Here is a 15,023-nt window from a genome sequence, read left to right as displayed (position 1 = left end):
AGGGAGCCCCCCCCCCCATAAGATATATCGGACCCAACTCCTGCATGAAGACAGAATGAAGAGAAACTGATGCTGAGGTAGTGAGGATAAACTTGATTATTTCAGAAAGAATTCAGAATTTTTAATTAATAATTTTCACAATAGTGCCCCTTTAATCTATACCTAACCTTGACCCGCAAAGTGTTGCCACTGTAGGTCCACCCCCCCCATCTACCTGCACCTCTGATTCCAAGACTAGGAATATTTGGGTTCAGAGGAGAAGCATATTTCCCCAGTCTAACCCACGACCTACAAAAACCAAAATGGTCTCCCAAATTTCATCCTGAACCTGCCCAACTCATTGGTTTCAGATCAACCTGCACACCATTAGTGGGCACCCTACCACACAGCAATACTATAGTGTCAGATTGAAGGAGAGATTATATAGATTGTGTCTGCACAGAAAATGCATGTAGGTGCCCATGAACAGCACATCTCAGTGTAATAATCACTTATTTGAATATAAATAATTACAGCCCATCAACAGCACAGTAGTGATAATGATGCCCATAACTTGATAACTGAACTTTGTATATCACAAGTCAGAACCATTCCTGAAAATGAAGACTATATTATTTCACAAAGTGCATGTGTCTTACCATCTTAACTAAACGAAATGCAGTATCATTAACTACAGTTCATATAACCATCAAAGTGTCTATTAAAAGGTACTCCTAAAAACAGTTCTCGAACAAATCATCTTGACTAAAGTGAATTATGGTGTTTTGGAAAATGATGGTGGTAAGGCACATGAACTTGATAAAGTGATAGAAGTTCATATGTATTTCACGAATCAGAACTATGTCTAAAAAGGAAGAATAAAGTATAGTTATTTGATAGAATATGGCATAGTCATCACTCCTGTTATTATTATTATAAAAATATGCAATATAAAATATAAACATATCAAGAAACTACAGTTTAATAACCATTACACCTATTTAGCCAATTTTACTAGATTCAGGTAATGCAAATAATAGTGCCAAAATCCATTGGCTCCTTATATTGTTTTACTTCTTGGTGCATTCCAACTATGGATCAACTATCCATCACATCATACAAAGCATTTGTTCTAAGAGCCTCAATTTCAGGTGGAACTTAAAAATTGGATGATTTGGTTGCCATGTGGAAAAAATCGAGAAAACTTTCTGCTTACTATTGTTTCTGTTATAGAACGTCTATATAAACATATCTAAAACAAAGTTTATTTTGCTTCTAACTGTGGCTTTCAGAATTACAGTTCATTGAACAGAAATTACCCTTATTAGTGCTCCTGGTGTATTTCATAAAATCTCTGTAGCTTAAGATTTGTCCAATGTGTAATTCCCAAACAAAGTCCATCTTGAACTTTATTAGCAAATTTCACAACAATTTCCACCTATGTGTAAGTAAACATAACCATGCCAGAAGCACATGCACTCTATAAATAAACATAACCGTGCCAGACGCATGTGCGGTCAAGTTGCTTAAAAACAGTAGTAGACAACAACAACAAAAAATGTTCACTTACCCTTTTTAAACTATATCCTGCATAAAAGATGATTGGAGGGAGTAGGATATTGAAAAAAACTTCAGGATCAAATGTAACCTGAAAATAGGAACATAAATAGTATATTAAAAACAACACATTTTAGCTCCTGTAGAAAACATATTTAACAGTTAATATTTTCTACTGAAACAGCTTTCACTCGCCAAGACAAATTCGATTTCCTCTACACAGATCTTTGTGGAGACAATAAGCATATGTTACACACACTGACTAGAGAACCTCCAATTTTAACTCTGTGGCATAATACAAGTCAATATCAATTCTTAAAGAGGTTGTTCACCTTTAAATTAAAGGAAAACTATACCCCTCAAACTATGTAGGTCTCTATAAAAATATATTGCATAAAACAGCTCATATGTAAAAGACTGCCTCGTAAATAAACCAGTTTCATAATAATATACTTTTTTAGTAGTACGTATACTCGAGTATAAGCCGAGTTTTTCAGCATCCAAAATGTGCTGAAAAAGTCTACCTCGGCTTATACTCGGGTCAGCGGGCAGTAGCTGAGATTGCAGTCACTTTTAATCATTCCTATACCAACAGTTCACTTGGGGATAGACTGCAATATCCCACAATGCCCTCTGTTGGTTATAGGAAAGAATAACAGTGACTGCAATATCACACAGTGCCCTCTGTTGGTTATATGAAAGAACAGTGCGCCCTCTGTTGGTTATATGAAAGAATAACAGTGACTGCAATATCACACAGCGCCCTCTGTTGGTTATATGAAAGATTAACAGTGATGGCAATATCACACAGGACACTCTGTTGGTTATATGAAAGAATGACAGTGTGCCCTCTGTTGGTTATATGAAAGAATAACAGTGACTGCAATATCACACAGCACCCTCTGTTGGTTATATGAAAGAATAACAGTGTGCCCTCTGTTGGTTATATGAAAGAATAACAGTGACTGCAATATCACACAGCACCCTCTGCACATGGTAGTGGGACAGTGGGACAATGCACACAGTAATCCGTTTGGCAATTCTCTGTCACTATCAGCTTTGCAAAGAAGTCCGGTTGATCGCTGGGGGGGTCGCTTTGGCAGAATGTGCGCTGCTGGGAGACAGGGTTGTAGTTGTGTCTAGGCTTATACTAGAGTCAATAAGTTTTCCCAGTTTTCGTAGGTAAAATTAGGTACCTCGGCTTATACTCGAGTATATACGGTATGTGCCATTGTGTAATCCTAAACAGAAAATTGGGCCACCCCTGGGATTGTATGATTCATGGTGCACACAAACAAACCATACATGTTAGGTCACATGAGCTAATCAACAGACAGTGTTGTGTCTTTTGCTTCCCCACTTCCTGTTACAGTTAGAATTGCATTATTTCTGGTCAGGTGATCTCTGAGGCAGCACACAGACCATCACAAAATGTTGGTTCAAGGCAAGAGATGTAAAAGGACAATATTTACTTAAATATATATTCCAGTTTGGTAAGAATATTTAATATGCCACTTAATTTGATATAAACTGTCTGTTGCTCAAGTATTTATTTTGGGGGTATAGTTTTCCTTTAGCTTTTAGTATGATGCAGAGGCTGATATTCTGAGACAATTTGCAATTTATTTATTTTTTATTATTATTTGTGGTTATTTAGCTTTTTATTCAGCAGCTCTCCAGTTTGCAGTTTCAGCAATCTGGTTGCTAGGGTCCAAATTACCCTAGCAACCACACCACACATTGATTGGAATTAGAGACTGGAATATGAATAGGAGATGCCTGAATAGAAAGATGATTAATAAAAAATAGCAATAACACTACAATACATTTGTAGCCTTACAGGGCATTTGATTTTTACATGGGGTCAGTGACCCCCATTTGAAAACTGAAAAGAGTCAGAGGAAGGCAAATAATTCAAAAACTATAAAAAAAAAAAATAATGAAGGCCAATTGAAAAGTTGCTTAGAATTAGCCATATAACATACTAAAATGTAACTTAAAAGTGAACCGCTGCTTTAAAGAGAAACAAATATAGAATCCCTGTGGAGTGCAAATTTAGTTTGGCACCCCCAGTAATTCTAGTCGTTTACTACTCAGAGACAGCACTCATCTTCTTTAAAACAGCCTGGAGAAAAAGAAGCAGGAGTCCTTATATATCAGGCTCCTCAATAGTGAAAAGACTCCAGGAGGTGTGTCTACACAAAAATAAAAATTCACTGGAGAAACATTATTTCAGTGCAACAGTTAAAGGAACATCAAACAATGACATCATCCAAACATTTTCAGTATTGTGCGGAAAGTGAATAGGCTCTAGCCAGTATGAAGCAGCTAAGAACAGCCAGTATGTAGCAGACAATACAATGCACTAGATAAGTCACTAAAGCTTTGTAAAAAAAACACCAGCAGCTAATATTTTTTAAGAAATTTGCCCACTGGTTCACTGAAATCAATGGTTCATTTTAGAAAGAGCCAAATTGCAGCTCACACACATATTAGTAAATCGAATTATTCAAATAGAAGTTAAAGTGTAAGACACTTTAGTGTAAGCCACCTTATAAAATGAAGTAATGGTTTAAGGACCACTTTGTAATAACTACAGGATACAAAGCGAGGGCAAAGTCTAAGGACTGATTTCTGACCATGAAACTATGCAGTTACAAAGACAAAAATATGGGACATTTAGCAATGATGTTCCTATTGCAAATGCCCACAATGCTGATCACATTATTAGAAAACAGCCTATTCTTAGCAACTTTTCAATTGGTCTTAGTTTTTTAATCATTTGTATTGCTTCTTTTCAGGTTTCAGATGTGAGTCATTGACACTGCCAACTTTATGTTTATTTTATGGCTCTCTCCTATTTATATTCCAGTCTTGCATTCAAACCACTGCCTGGTTGATAGAATAAACTGGACCCTAGCAACCAGAAAGCCTCTGAAATCTCAAACTGGAAAGTTGTTGCTGCACACAAAGCTAAATAATTTAAAGGGGTTGTTCACCTTTGAGCTAACTTTTAGTATGGCGTAGAGAGTGGTATTCTGAGACAATTTGCAATTGTTTTATATGAATTATGGTTTTTCAAGCTTTTTATTTAACAGCTCTCCAATCTGCAATTTCAGCAGTCTGGTTGCTAGGGTCCAAATTACCCCTAGCAACCATGCATTGATCTGAATAAGAGACTGGAATATGAATAGGAGAGGGTCTGAATAGAAAGAGGAGTAATAAAAAGTAGCAATAACAATACATTTGTAGCCTTACGCAGCATTTGTTTTTAGATGGGGTCGCTGCAAGAAGAAGGCAAATAATTCATAAACTATAAAGAAAAACTGAAAGCCAATTGAAAAGTTGCTAAGAATTGGCAATTTGCAAATTGTCTCCAATTATCTGTCTACAGCATGGTAAAAGTTAAAGGTAAACTATCCCTTTAACAACTGCTGCAGGAAAATAGGAGCAAAGTAATATTTTATCCATTTAATACAAGATTAATTGGCATTGACTCCACAAAGTACATGATTTTGATTTGGGCTTCCTTTTAGGATAGAATAGAGGTTTAAATGTACTCTGTAAATTAGAACAGAGAAAAAGCAGACTTACCTTTCTGAGCATATCATTATCCTGAACATTATTGAGCGCCTTAGAATTAATTTCCCCCTTCAGTGTATACTCATAGAACTTGCCGCTCACATTCACCAGCAGGGTAGCTGGACTTGTCTGAAGCTCACAGCTCATGGTCACATTGTTCACATCGCTAGGAACATGAATTCCATACCGTAAAATCACACCAGCAATTAGACCTGGGGGGACATTACAGTGGCACATCAATAAACCTGTTATATGGCCCACGCATTCAATATTGGCATTTGCTGAAGTTACAAATCACATAGAGGCTTATCTCATAAGGTGCTTCAATATTTTGCTTCAAATGGATACGGTCACAAGAAAACATGTTTTTTCCAAAAACACATCAGTTAATAGTGCTGCTAAAGAGAATTCTGCATTGAAATCCATTTTTTTAAAGAGCAAACAGATTTTTTTTAGATTTCATTTTGATATTTGGCATGGGGTTAGACATGCTGTCCATCCCCCCCCAACCATGTGATTTGTGCTCTTATACACTTCAGTCACTCTTTAGGGCAGAGAAACACGCTGCTATTTCGGGAGATTAGTCGCCCAGCGACAAATCATTTTTTCTTCGGGCGACTAATGTCCCCGAACTGCCTTCTTGCCGGCTAGTATGTAAATCGCTGGAGGGATGGCAATCTGAACGCTTAATTTTCCAAAATTGCATCACAAGGAAACTTCGGGCGACTTAGGAAAGCTGAATCGATCAGAGTGCCATCCTGCCGGCGATTTACATTCTAGCCGTCGAGAAGGCAGTTCGGTAGATTAGTCGCCGAAGAAAAAATGATCCTTCAAACCCCACAATTCCCTGCACACGTGATTTCAATACAGTACGGAACATCATAGTGCAATGCATTGTGGGTTATGTAGTTCCTGCATGCTGTCTGTAAGATTTACATTCTAGCCGGCGGGAAGGCAGTTCGGTAGATTAGTCGCCGAAGAAAAAATGATCCTTCAAACCCCACAATTCCCTGCACACGTGATTTCAATACAGTACGGAACATCATAGTGCAATGCATTGTGGGTTATGTAGTTCCTGCATGCTGTCTGTAAGCTCTATGCTTAGGGAACTGTCAGAAACCATTAAAAATCATGAAAAGTCTGCTACTTTTCAATTGATGTATATTGCAAAGTTGCTTGAAATTATGTTTACTTTTTTGAAAAGCTTAAGTTATGTTTTTGTGGAGTTCCCCTTTAAGAATGCCAAAATGTACACAGTACAGCAACATGAAATTATAATTTGTGAAATTATATTCCCTGGAAGGGAAAGACAGTCACAGAAAAAAACTGAAGGTAATAAAGCAAAAGGCTGCTGGAGCTCTTCCCATGACCTGCCCCTACCAGTAATAGATCATATTTATATAACTTTCAGTATTTACATTTTCTTTAATAAGGTCTGATAAGCCCATGGTTTTTTTTTGCTTTTAAATATTATTCTCATTATTATTCTCAATTAATGGGAATGACTGGGGCGCACTGTTGGGAAAGCAATCTCTTCTGGCATTGCATGGTGTTGCCACAGTTAGTTAAATACAAAGCAATATTCTTAAAGGGGTGGTTCACGTTTAGGTTAACATTTAGTATGTTATACAATTGCTAATTCTACTTGCTTTTCAACTGGCCTTCATTTTTTATGTTTTTTGAGTTATTTGCCTTCTTTTTCTGACTCTCTGCAGCTTTCAAATGAACAAACTCACTGACCTAAAAAAAAAAAAAATGCTCTGCAAGGCTAAACATTTATTGTTATTGTTACTTTTTATTACTCATATTTCTATACAGACCCTTCCCTGTTCTTAATCCAGTCTCTTATTCAAATCCATGCAGGGTTGCTAGGGTAATTTGGACCTTACCAAATAGATTTCAGAAACTGCAAAATGGAGAGCTGCTGAATAAAAAGCTAAATAACTCAAAAAACACAAATAATAACAAACAAAAACCAACTGCAAATTGTCAAAGAATATCACTCTCTACATCATACAAAAAGAAAATTTAAAAGGTGAACAACCCCTTTAAGCGAGAAATTGTGAAGGCATTAGCCAGCATTTCATTTAACTTTATATTTTAGGGAAGGGATTTAGAAGAAGGAACCAATACTTGTTTGCCTCCTGCTACCTCTTTAAGTTAGCTTGCCATGCCCTACAGATCTCTCATTTCTTCCAAACACTGTGACAACAAATATACACTTATACTTATGTGATACTGACCTATGGCTCATAGGACGTGGCAAGTTCTCCGCTGGTATACAAATACTGAACCCAGCTGTGCCACCTACCATTAGCTTATAGCAGATTGAAATCTCCCTCACACACCGGGTACAGGCCTATTTTGGCTCTAAAATGCTCAAATGACATTAGTCAATGACAGGTGATATGGCCAGGTTGGGGTTAACAACTATAAAGCAAATAAAATGCCCTACTGACTGAAGTCTCAGAAGATAAGCAACTTGAGTTCTTTTAGCTGAGCACTCCAGATTGTTATCTTTGTTCTTATTAACAAACAAAATGGAAAAAAAAAGATCTGAGATGTAATGTTGATCATTAACTGCATTTGACCAAAATAAACTATGTAGTTCATTCAATTGTGATGACCTAACTACAGGTAACACCTAAGGACAAAATTCTGTCTTTAAATAGCAGGAATCCTGTTCAAGCCTATTTACATTGTTTAAGGATACAGTTAAAATGTTCTATAAGTATTATTTCCTTATACAGGTATGGGACCTGTTATCCAGAATGCTCGGGACCTGGGGTTTTCCGGATAATGGGTCTTTTCGTAATTTGGGAAATTCATTTAAACATTAAATAAACCCAACAGATTGGTTTTGCTTCCAATAATGATTAATTATATCTTAGTTGGGATCAAGTACAAGCTACTGTTATTAGAAAAAGGAAATCGTTTTTAAAAATTTGGATTATTTGAATAAAATGGAGTCTATGGGAGACAGCCATTCCGGAATTCAGAGCTTTCTCTGAATACCAGGTTTCCGGATAAGGGATCCTAGACCTATAGATTATTTCTGATTTTTACTGCCCTAGCAAGTGTAATTATAAACAGATACTGGAGAAAAAGGATAGTTTAATCATGAAACTAACCCCATTTTTATGATAGGTTTTAATTTTTTTCCATTTCATATTTTTCACATGGTAGGTTCATATTTCGGCTATAAACTCTAATTCATTGTAGTCTTAAAAGGGCTTTTCACCTTTATATTAACTATTAGTATGATGTATAGAGTGATATTTTGAGACAATTTGCAATTGGTTTTCATTTTTTATTATATGTGGTTTTTAAGTTATTTAGATTTTTATTCAGCGGCCTTCCAGTTTGCAATTTCAACAATCAGGTTTCTAGGGTCCAATTGACCCTAGCAACAATGTATAGATTTGAGTAAGAGGCTGGAACATGGGGAGGGCCTGAATAGAAAGATGAGTAATAAAAAGTAGCAATAACAATACATTTGTAGCTTTACAAAGCATTTGTTTTTAAATGGGGTCAGTGACCCCCATGAAAGCTGGAAAGAGTCAGAAGAAGAAGGCAAATAATTCAAAAACTATAAAAGAAAAAATTGAAGACCAAATGAAAACTGTCTTAGAACTAGCCATTCTATACTAAAAGTTAACTGAAAGGTGAACCAGCCATTTAAGTATCACCAAAACAGACACCAAGGGGATTTGCTTCAACCTAAAAAACTTGTAAAAGTTGTCCTTTAATAGAGTGTTTATCATGAATTCATGCATTAAAGCTGGACAGAACTTGAGGAAACTGATCCCTCCATTTGAGCATACTAAGAACCTTGTTGAAGTCAAACCTTTTTTCTGAAACTACACTAGCTTTTACAATATCACGCCACACTTCCAGTCAAAATGTAAATATTTGTATTCTGACATTTCATATTAAAAATTTATTAGCTTGTCTGTAAATAGGAAGCAACCATTTGGCTAAAGGATGTGCAGTTTCATTTAACTTTCTACAGCAGTTATTTCTGCTTTCATATCTCTCTCGTGTGTGTGTGCCCTTTATAGTACTTCTACTTTCCGAGATCACATGAAGCTTGGGGCTGCATGCCTCACTGATACCACAGAGCAGTATTTAGTTTTCCATGTTCAGTTATGTTTGCGTAACTGCTAATTAGCATGTTCCTGACCAAGTTTTCCTTGCAGGATTAGAAATTCAATTTTCTTGATAAGGAGAAGAAAATGTCTACAAGGACAGAACACGGATTCACTAAAGGTTAATATGAAATAGTGCATGGGTTATCACATAAATATCTGATCTCTCGTTTCATCCATGCAGTACAGGTATGGGATCCATTATCAGGACCTGGTGTTTTCCAGATAACGGATCTTTCCGTAATGTGGATCTTCATACCTTAAAGGAAAACTATACCCCCAAACAATGTAGGTCTCTATTAAAAGATACTGAGTAAAACAGCTCATGTGTAAAACCCTGCTTCATGTAAATGAACCATTATCATAATAATATACTTTTCTAATAGTATGTGCCATTGGATAATCATAAATAGAAAATTGCCATTTTAAAAAATAAGGGCCGCCCCCTGAGATCGTAAAATTCACTGTGCACTCATACAAACCACATGTTAGGTCACATGAGCCAATTAACAGACAGAGTTCTGCCTTTTGCTTCCTCACTTCTTCCTGTTACAGTTAGAGTTGTAGTATTTCTGGTCAGGTGATCTCTAAGGCAGCACAGATAGAGTCACGAAATGGTGGTTCAAGGCAAGAGATGTAAAAGGGCAATATTTATGTAAATATATATTCCAGTTTGGTAAGATTCTTTAATATGTCATTCAATTTGATATAAACTATCTGTTGCTTAAGTATTCATTTTGGGGGTATAGTTTTCCTTTAAGTCTACTAGAAAATTATGTAGACATTAAATAAACCCAATAGGATCTGTTTGCTTCCAATAAAGATTAATTATATGTTAGTTTGGATCAAGTACATTGGACAGGTATGGGACCTATTATCCAAAATGCTCGAGAACTGGTGTTTTCCGAATAACGGATCTATCCGTAATGTGGATCTTCATACCTTAAAGAGATACGGACACCAGAAATTAAACTCTTTTTCTTACATCTATCATAAAATTGTCTTTGAATTCTATCTATAATTTTGCCATAAAAGTATTTGCAGATGCTTTTACATTACCTGTCTGATGCCCCATGTTCCTGTATGAGGAGGCTGCCATATTTGTGCAGCAGGAGTCTGTTAGCATTAGAAACTCTAACTGACAGGCTGAGAAGGGACAGTCAGGTTCTTCAAGTAACAATTACTTACAAAAGCAGAACTATCGTTGAAAATTGTAGATTTTGAAGAATAATTTTTTTGTGTCATTATCACTTTAAGTCTACTAGAAAATCATGTAAACATTAAATAAACCCAATAGGATCAGTTTGCTTCCAATAAGGATTAATTATATATTAGTTTGCATCATGTACAAGGAACTGTTTTGCTATTACAGGGAAAAAGGTAATCATTTTTTAAAATTTGGATTTTTTTGGATTAAAGGGTTGGTTCACCTTTAAAGTAAATTTTAATATGTTATAGAATGAACAATTATAAGAACTTTTCAATTGGTTTTCATTGTTTATTTTTTTTTATAGTTTTATAGTTCTTTGTCTTTTTCTTCTGACTCTTTGCAGCTTTCAAATGGGCGTCGCTGTCCCCTTCTAAAAAAAAAAAAAACCTCTGGAAGGCTACAAATGTATTGTTATTGCTACTTTTTATTACTGATCCTTCTATTCAGACTCTCTCCTATTCATATTCCAGTCTCTTATTCAAATCAATGCATGGTTGCTAGGGTAATTTGGGTTCTAGTTACCAGATTGCTTAGAATGCAAATTGAAGAGCTGCTTAATAAAAAGCAAAATAACTCAAAAACCTTCAATAATAAACAATTAAAACAAATTGCAAATGGTCTCAGAATATCGCTCTCTACATTATACTAAAAGTTATCTCAAAGGTGAACAACCCCTTTAAATAGAGTCTATGGAAGACAGCCTTTCCTTAATTCAAAACTTTCTGGATAATGGGTTTCCGAATACCTGTACTGTTTTATTATTACAGAGAGGGGGAAAATCATTTTTAAAAATTTGGATTATTTGGATAAAATGGGGCAAACCAATAATAAAAGCAGAATAATAATAAAACAAAAATAAGCAATGAGAAAAAACATACAATATTAACAAAGGAGTATCATAAATTATGCAAAGCAATAAAAAAATAAAATTACAGCATAAGTAATTTATGTCACACTTGAGCTACCTTTAGAGGATATAACCCTATATGTTCTGTGTAGAGTTACATGAAGTTTTAAGTAATTTCACACTAGGCGACTTTCTATCCTTTTATTAAACGTTTTAGGAAAGTCATTCAAAAGGCGAGTATTTGCTCCTTGTGGGAGTGAATCCACTTGGCTAGGGTTTTCTTTTTTCCTGGGTTGCTGCTCCTTTTAGGGGAAAGAAAACAAAACGGCCCAGGAAAATAATGAACCACGCACCATGCTGCCATCTTACCTCATTCTGATAAGTCACTGACTAGGGCAGGGTTACCCAACCTTTTTTACCCGTGAGCCACATTCAAAAATAAAAAGAGTTGGGGAGCAACACAGGCATGCAAAAACTTCCTGGGCTGCCAAATAAGGGTTGTGATTGGCTATTTGGTAGCTCCTATGTGGACTGTGAGCCTACAGGAGGCTCTTTTTGGCAGTACACATGATTTTTTATGCAACTAAAACTTGCCTCCAAGTCTGGAATTCAAAAATAAGCACCTGCTTTGAGGCCGCTGGGAGCAACATCCAAGGGGTAGGTGAGCAACATGTTGCTCGCGAGCTACTGGTTGGGGATCACTGGACTAGGGCATGTGCAGCAGAGTAACATTTTCTGCACACGTTTCAGTCAGTTCTAAGCATCCCTGGGAAAGAAAAGCAAAATGGTGGGCTCTGTTAAACATCACGTCAACCCTCAAAATAAATATTTGTCTAATAAAAGAAAACATAATTCTAGAGAACTTTGCAGTATACATTCATTATACATGTTCTATGGTTTATAAGTTATTTGTATATGTCATGCTATTGAAAACTGTGTTTGTCTGTCCCTTTCTAGTCTCTGCTCTGATGGCTCAGACTGTTGATACAATGTAAGATAAGGCAGCGGATTAACAGACCTGTCTTTGCTGGGGAAATAAGATGTTTGCAACAACAACCAGGAGTTGAGCAAATGCTGCTTTCAACAACAGTTATACTGAAAACTTATTTTTAAAAAATGTTTATTGGAAAGTTGCTTAGAATTATGTTTTCTTTTATTAGGTAGCTTTAAATTTTGGGGTTGACTTAACTTTTTTTTTTAATATTTATCCATAGACTTTTTATATTTTTAAAAGTCTATATTCTTATGTGTGAAGCACTGCCGTACCAAGAAACCTGGTTTGATCAAGCCTATGTTCAAAATTCTAAGGATTTTAAAGTTTACATTTAAAGGGGTTTGTTCACCTTTGAATTAACTTTTAGTTATTGATATAAAGAGTTTGACAATTATCTATTGGCCTTCAATTTTTATGTTTGGCTTTTTGCCCAGCAGCTCTCCAGTTTGGAATTTCAGTAGCTATCTGGTTGCTATGGTCAAAATAACCCTAGCAACCAGGCAGCGGTTTGAATAGTAGACTAGAATATGGTTAGGAGAGGGCCTGCATATTGTAGTTGTGATCAGATTGTCTGACCATCAGGCCAAATGATCAGATCAAACAGAGAAAGATACACTTGATTGGCGGCCTATTTACATGTATTGCCAAGCTTAAGTTCTAATAACAAAGGTAGGTTTAGTGCAGAATACAAAAGCATCTAATCCACTGTAAGGCTATTCATACAACATTTGGTGAGTGGATCTTGCTCTGATATGACCACCTTGATGTAGGCAATGATCAGCAAAATGATAAAGTCTTCACCCCAATGGGATTTTTAAACCTGCCCAATCGATATGTGGCAAATCTTAAAACAGATATCGGTCAGGCAGGCCCTGTGGGGAAGGGACGCAACAAGCTACTCAGTCTGTTAGAAGCTTTTATAGGCCCATGCATGGCCACCTTAAGTAATCTTGGCAAACCAGTATAGTGACCAGGGCTCTGGAAGTTAATCACCATGGTAGATGGCAGAACTGGGTTCGAACCAGCGCAAGAACTGGGTTCGAACCAGCGCAAGAACTGGGTTCGAACCAGCGCAAGAACTGGGTTCGAACCAGCGCAAGAACTGGGTTCGAACCAGAGCAAGAACTGGGTTCGAACCAGAGCAAGAACTGGGTTCGAACCAGAGCAAGAACTGGGTTCGAACCAGAGCAAGAACTGGGTTCGAACCAGAGCAAGAACTGGGTTTGAACCAGAGCAAGAACTGGGTTCGATCAGAGAAAGAGCCCATAACAAGCGACTGATGTGAAACAGAGAAACCCTAAACGAGGACCTGGAAACACAGCACATTGGGGGTCCCACTATGATAGACCAAGTGAAATGGAAAAAAGATGAGCCAGAAGGCATGATACAGAATCAGTGGGAGCAAATGTATACTGTATTAGCAACCTCTAGAAGTATGACACAGTGACTGTTTTTAAAGATGTACTATTATTAACTAAGTTGTGCCTTCAAATACTGTTAGACAAAAATGAATTGAACCCCACACCTCTGGATTACAGATTGAAATCACTGACATGAGGTATAGAAAGCACACATAGAAACTAATCTCACAAACCAATGACATGAGATCTGGGACAGGGTCCCATCATGTAAGAACTAAGTAAGAAGGTAAAAATAATGCAGGATACATCCCTAAATCCATAGAGCAGGGGGAAAAATCTCCAGACAGCAAAATAAAGATCAACAAACAGTAAGGGATCTGGGAAGAGTTTTTTCAGTTTGAGCCCCAGGGCCTTCCTTGGCATATTAAAACATGACCGCTGTATCAGAACTATTTCAGCCACAGTCCCATGAACATTCAGAGTACAAAATAAACTGAATTACCCTGTAAACTAGGTTTCCAGCAGGGCCAGATATACGTTACAGATTAGCACTAGACCCACATTTTGGCAGACACCGAGAGCTTCTGGTACTGACCGTATATCATGGCCAAGCCGGTCTCATGCAAAAAACGGAACCGTCGGTGCTTGAAAAGCCAAATGGTGAGGATGGTGAGGGTGAGCAAGAAGATGAAGACTAGAAGGTTGGCACTGTCCTGCCGGTGACTGGCTTCCACCTGCTTCTCTGTTACAATCTCCTCTATGACACTGTCCTGGGCACTGCCCTGCCCCAACGCCAGCACTAGAAGTAACATCACGCCTGTCCACGCTCTCCTGCCCCGGGAGGCCGGTTTCATCGCACCAAACAGCACCATCACGGGGACGGAATTGTCGCTTCCTTTCACAGAATCATGGGAAAGAGTCGTGAGGCAACACAACAACGACACGCCCCTTGGAGGAGGCTCTACCACTTTCCTTGCAGCCTGCGCTGTCTGCGATAGCTGGCGCATACGGTGTCCATTTTAGGACATTTCTCTGCAAAATGCGCCCTGCTCTTTCCCAGTTTAAAATTTCCATGATACTGAAAGTTAAACCATGAGTAATTCCCCTTACGTGTAAGAGATTTTTCCGTGCTGTAGTTTATTTGTCCTGCTCCCTGCTCCTTTTGCCAACCTTCCTACTTGATTGAAGCAGCCGTCTACCTGCTCCCTGATTCCTCTGCAAGTCACATCCTCTTCTCCCTACATCATCCCAAAATTCTTCTATTTCACTTGTTAAACATACACAGTCATTCAGCACCAGTGAACAGGCCTGGATTTGTGGGAAGGCCACCTAGGCCCGGGCCTAG

At 37.4% G+C, this 15,023-nt stretch overlaps 1 protein-coding gene across 1 annotated transcript in view; it reads right to left on the bottom strand.

Moving 5' to 3' along the window:
* LOC108698492 (sodium/hydrogen exchanger 6) overlaps window positions 1-14,700 on the bottom strand; it is a 44,502-nt gene extending 29,802 nt beyond the window's left edge. Inside the window, exons 1-3 of the mRNA XM_018230010.2 lie at window positions 14,274-14,700; window positions 5,131-5,330; window positions 1,550-1,627 (exon numbers count right to left, since the gene is read on the bottom strand). Of these exons, the coding sequence (XP_018085499.1) occupies window positions 1,550-1,627; window positions 5,131-5,330; window positions 14,274-14,685 (690 nt within the window). The 5' untranslated portion in view covers window positions 14,686-14,700. The remainder of the gene's footprint in view (window positions 1-1,549; window positions 1,628-5,130; window positions 5,331-14,273) is intronic.
* Window positions 14,701-15,023: the final 323 nt, after the last annotated feature.

This window comes from Xenopus laevis, chromosome 8L (genome assembly GCF_017654675.1).
Source record: "Xenopus laevis strain J_2021 chromosome 8L, Xenopus_laevis_v10.1, whole genome shotgun sequence".
Lineage (NCBI taxonomy): Eukaryota > Metazoa > Chordata > Amphibia > Anura > Pipidae > Xenopus > Xenopus laevis.
Note: the sequence above shows the minus strand (reverse complement) of the source record. Positions and strands in the feature narration are given on the sequence as shown.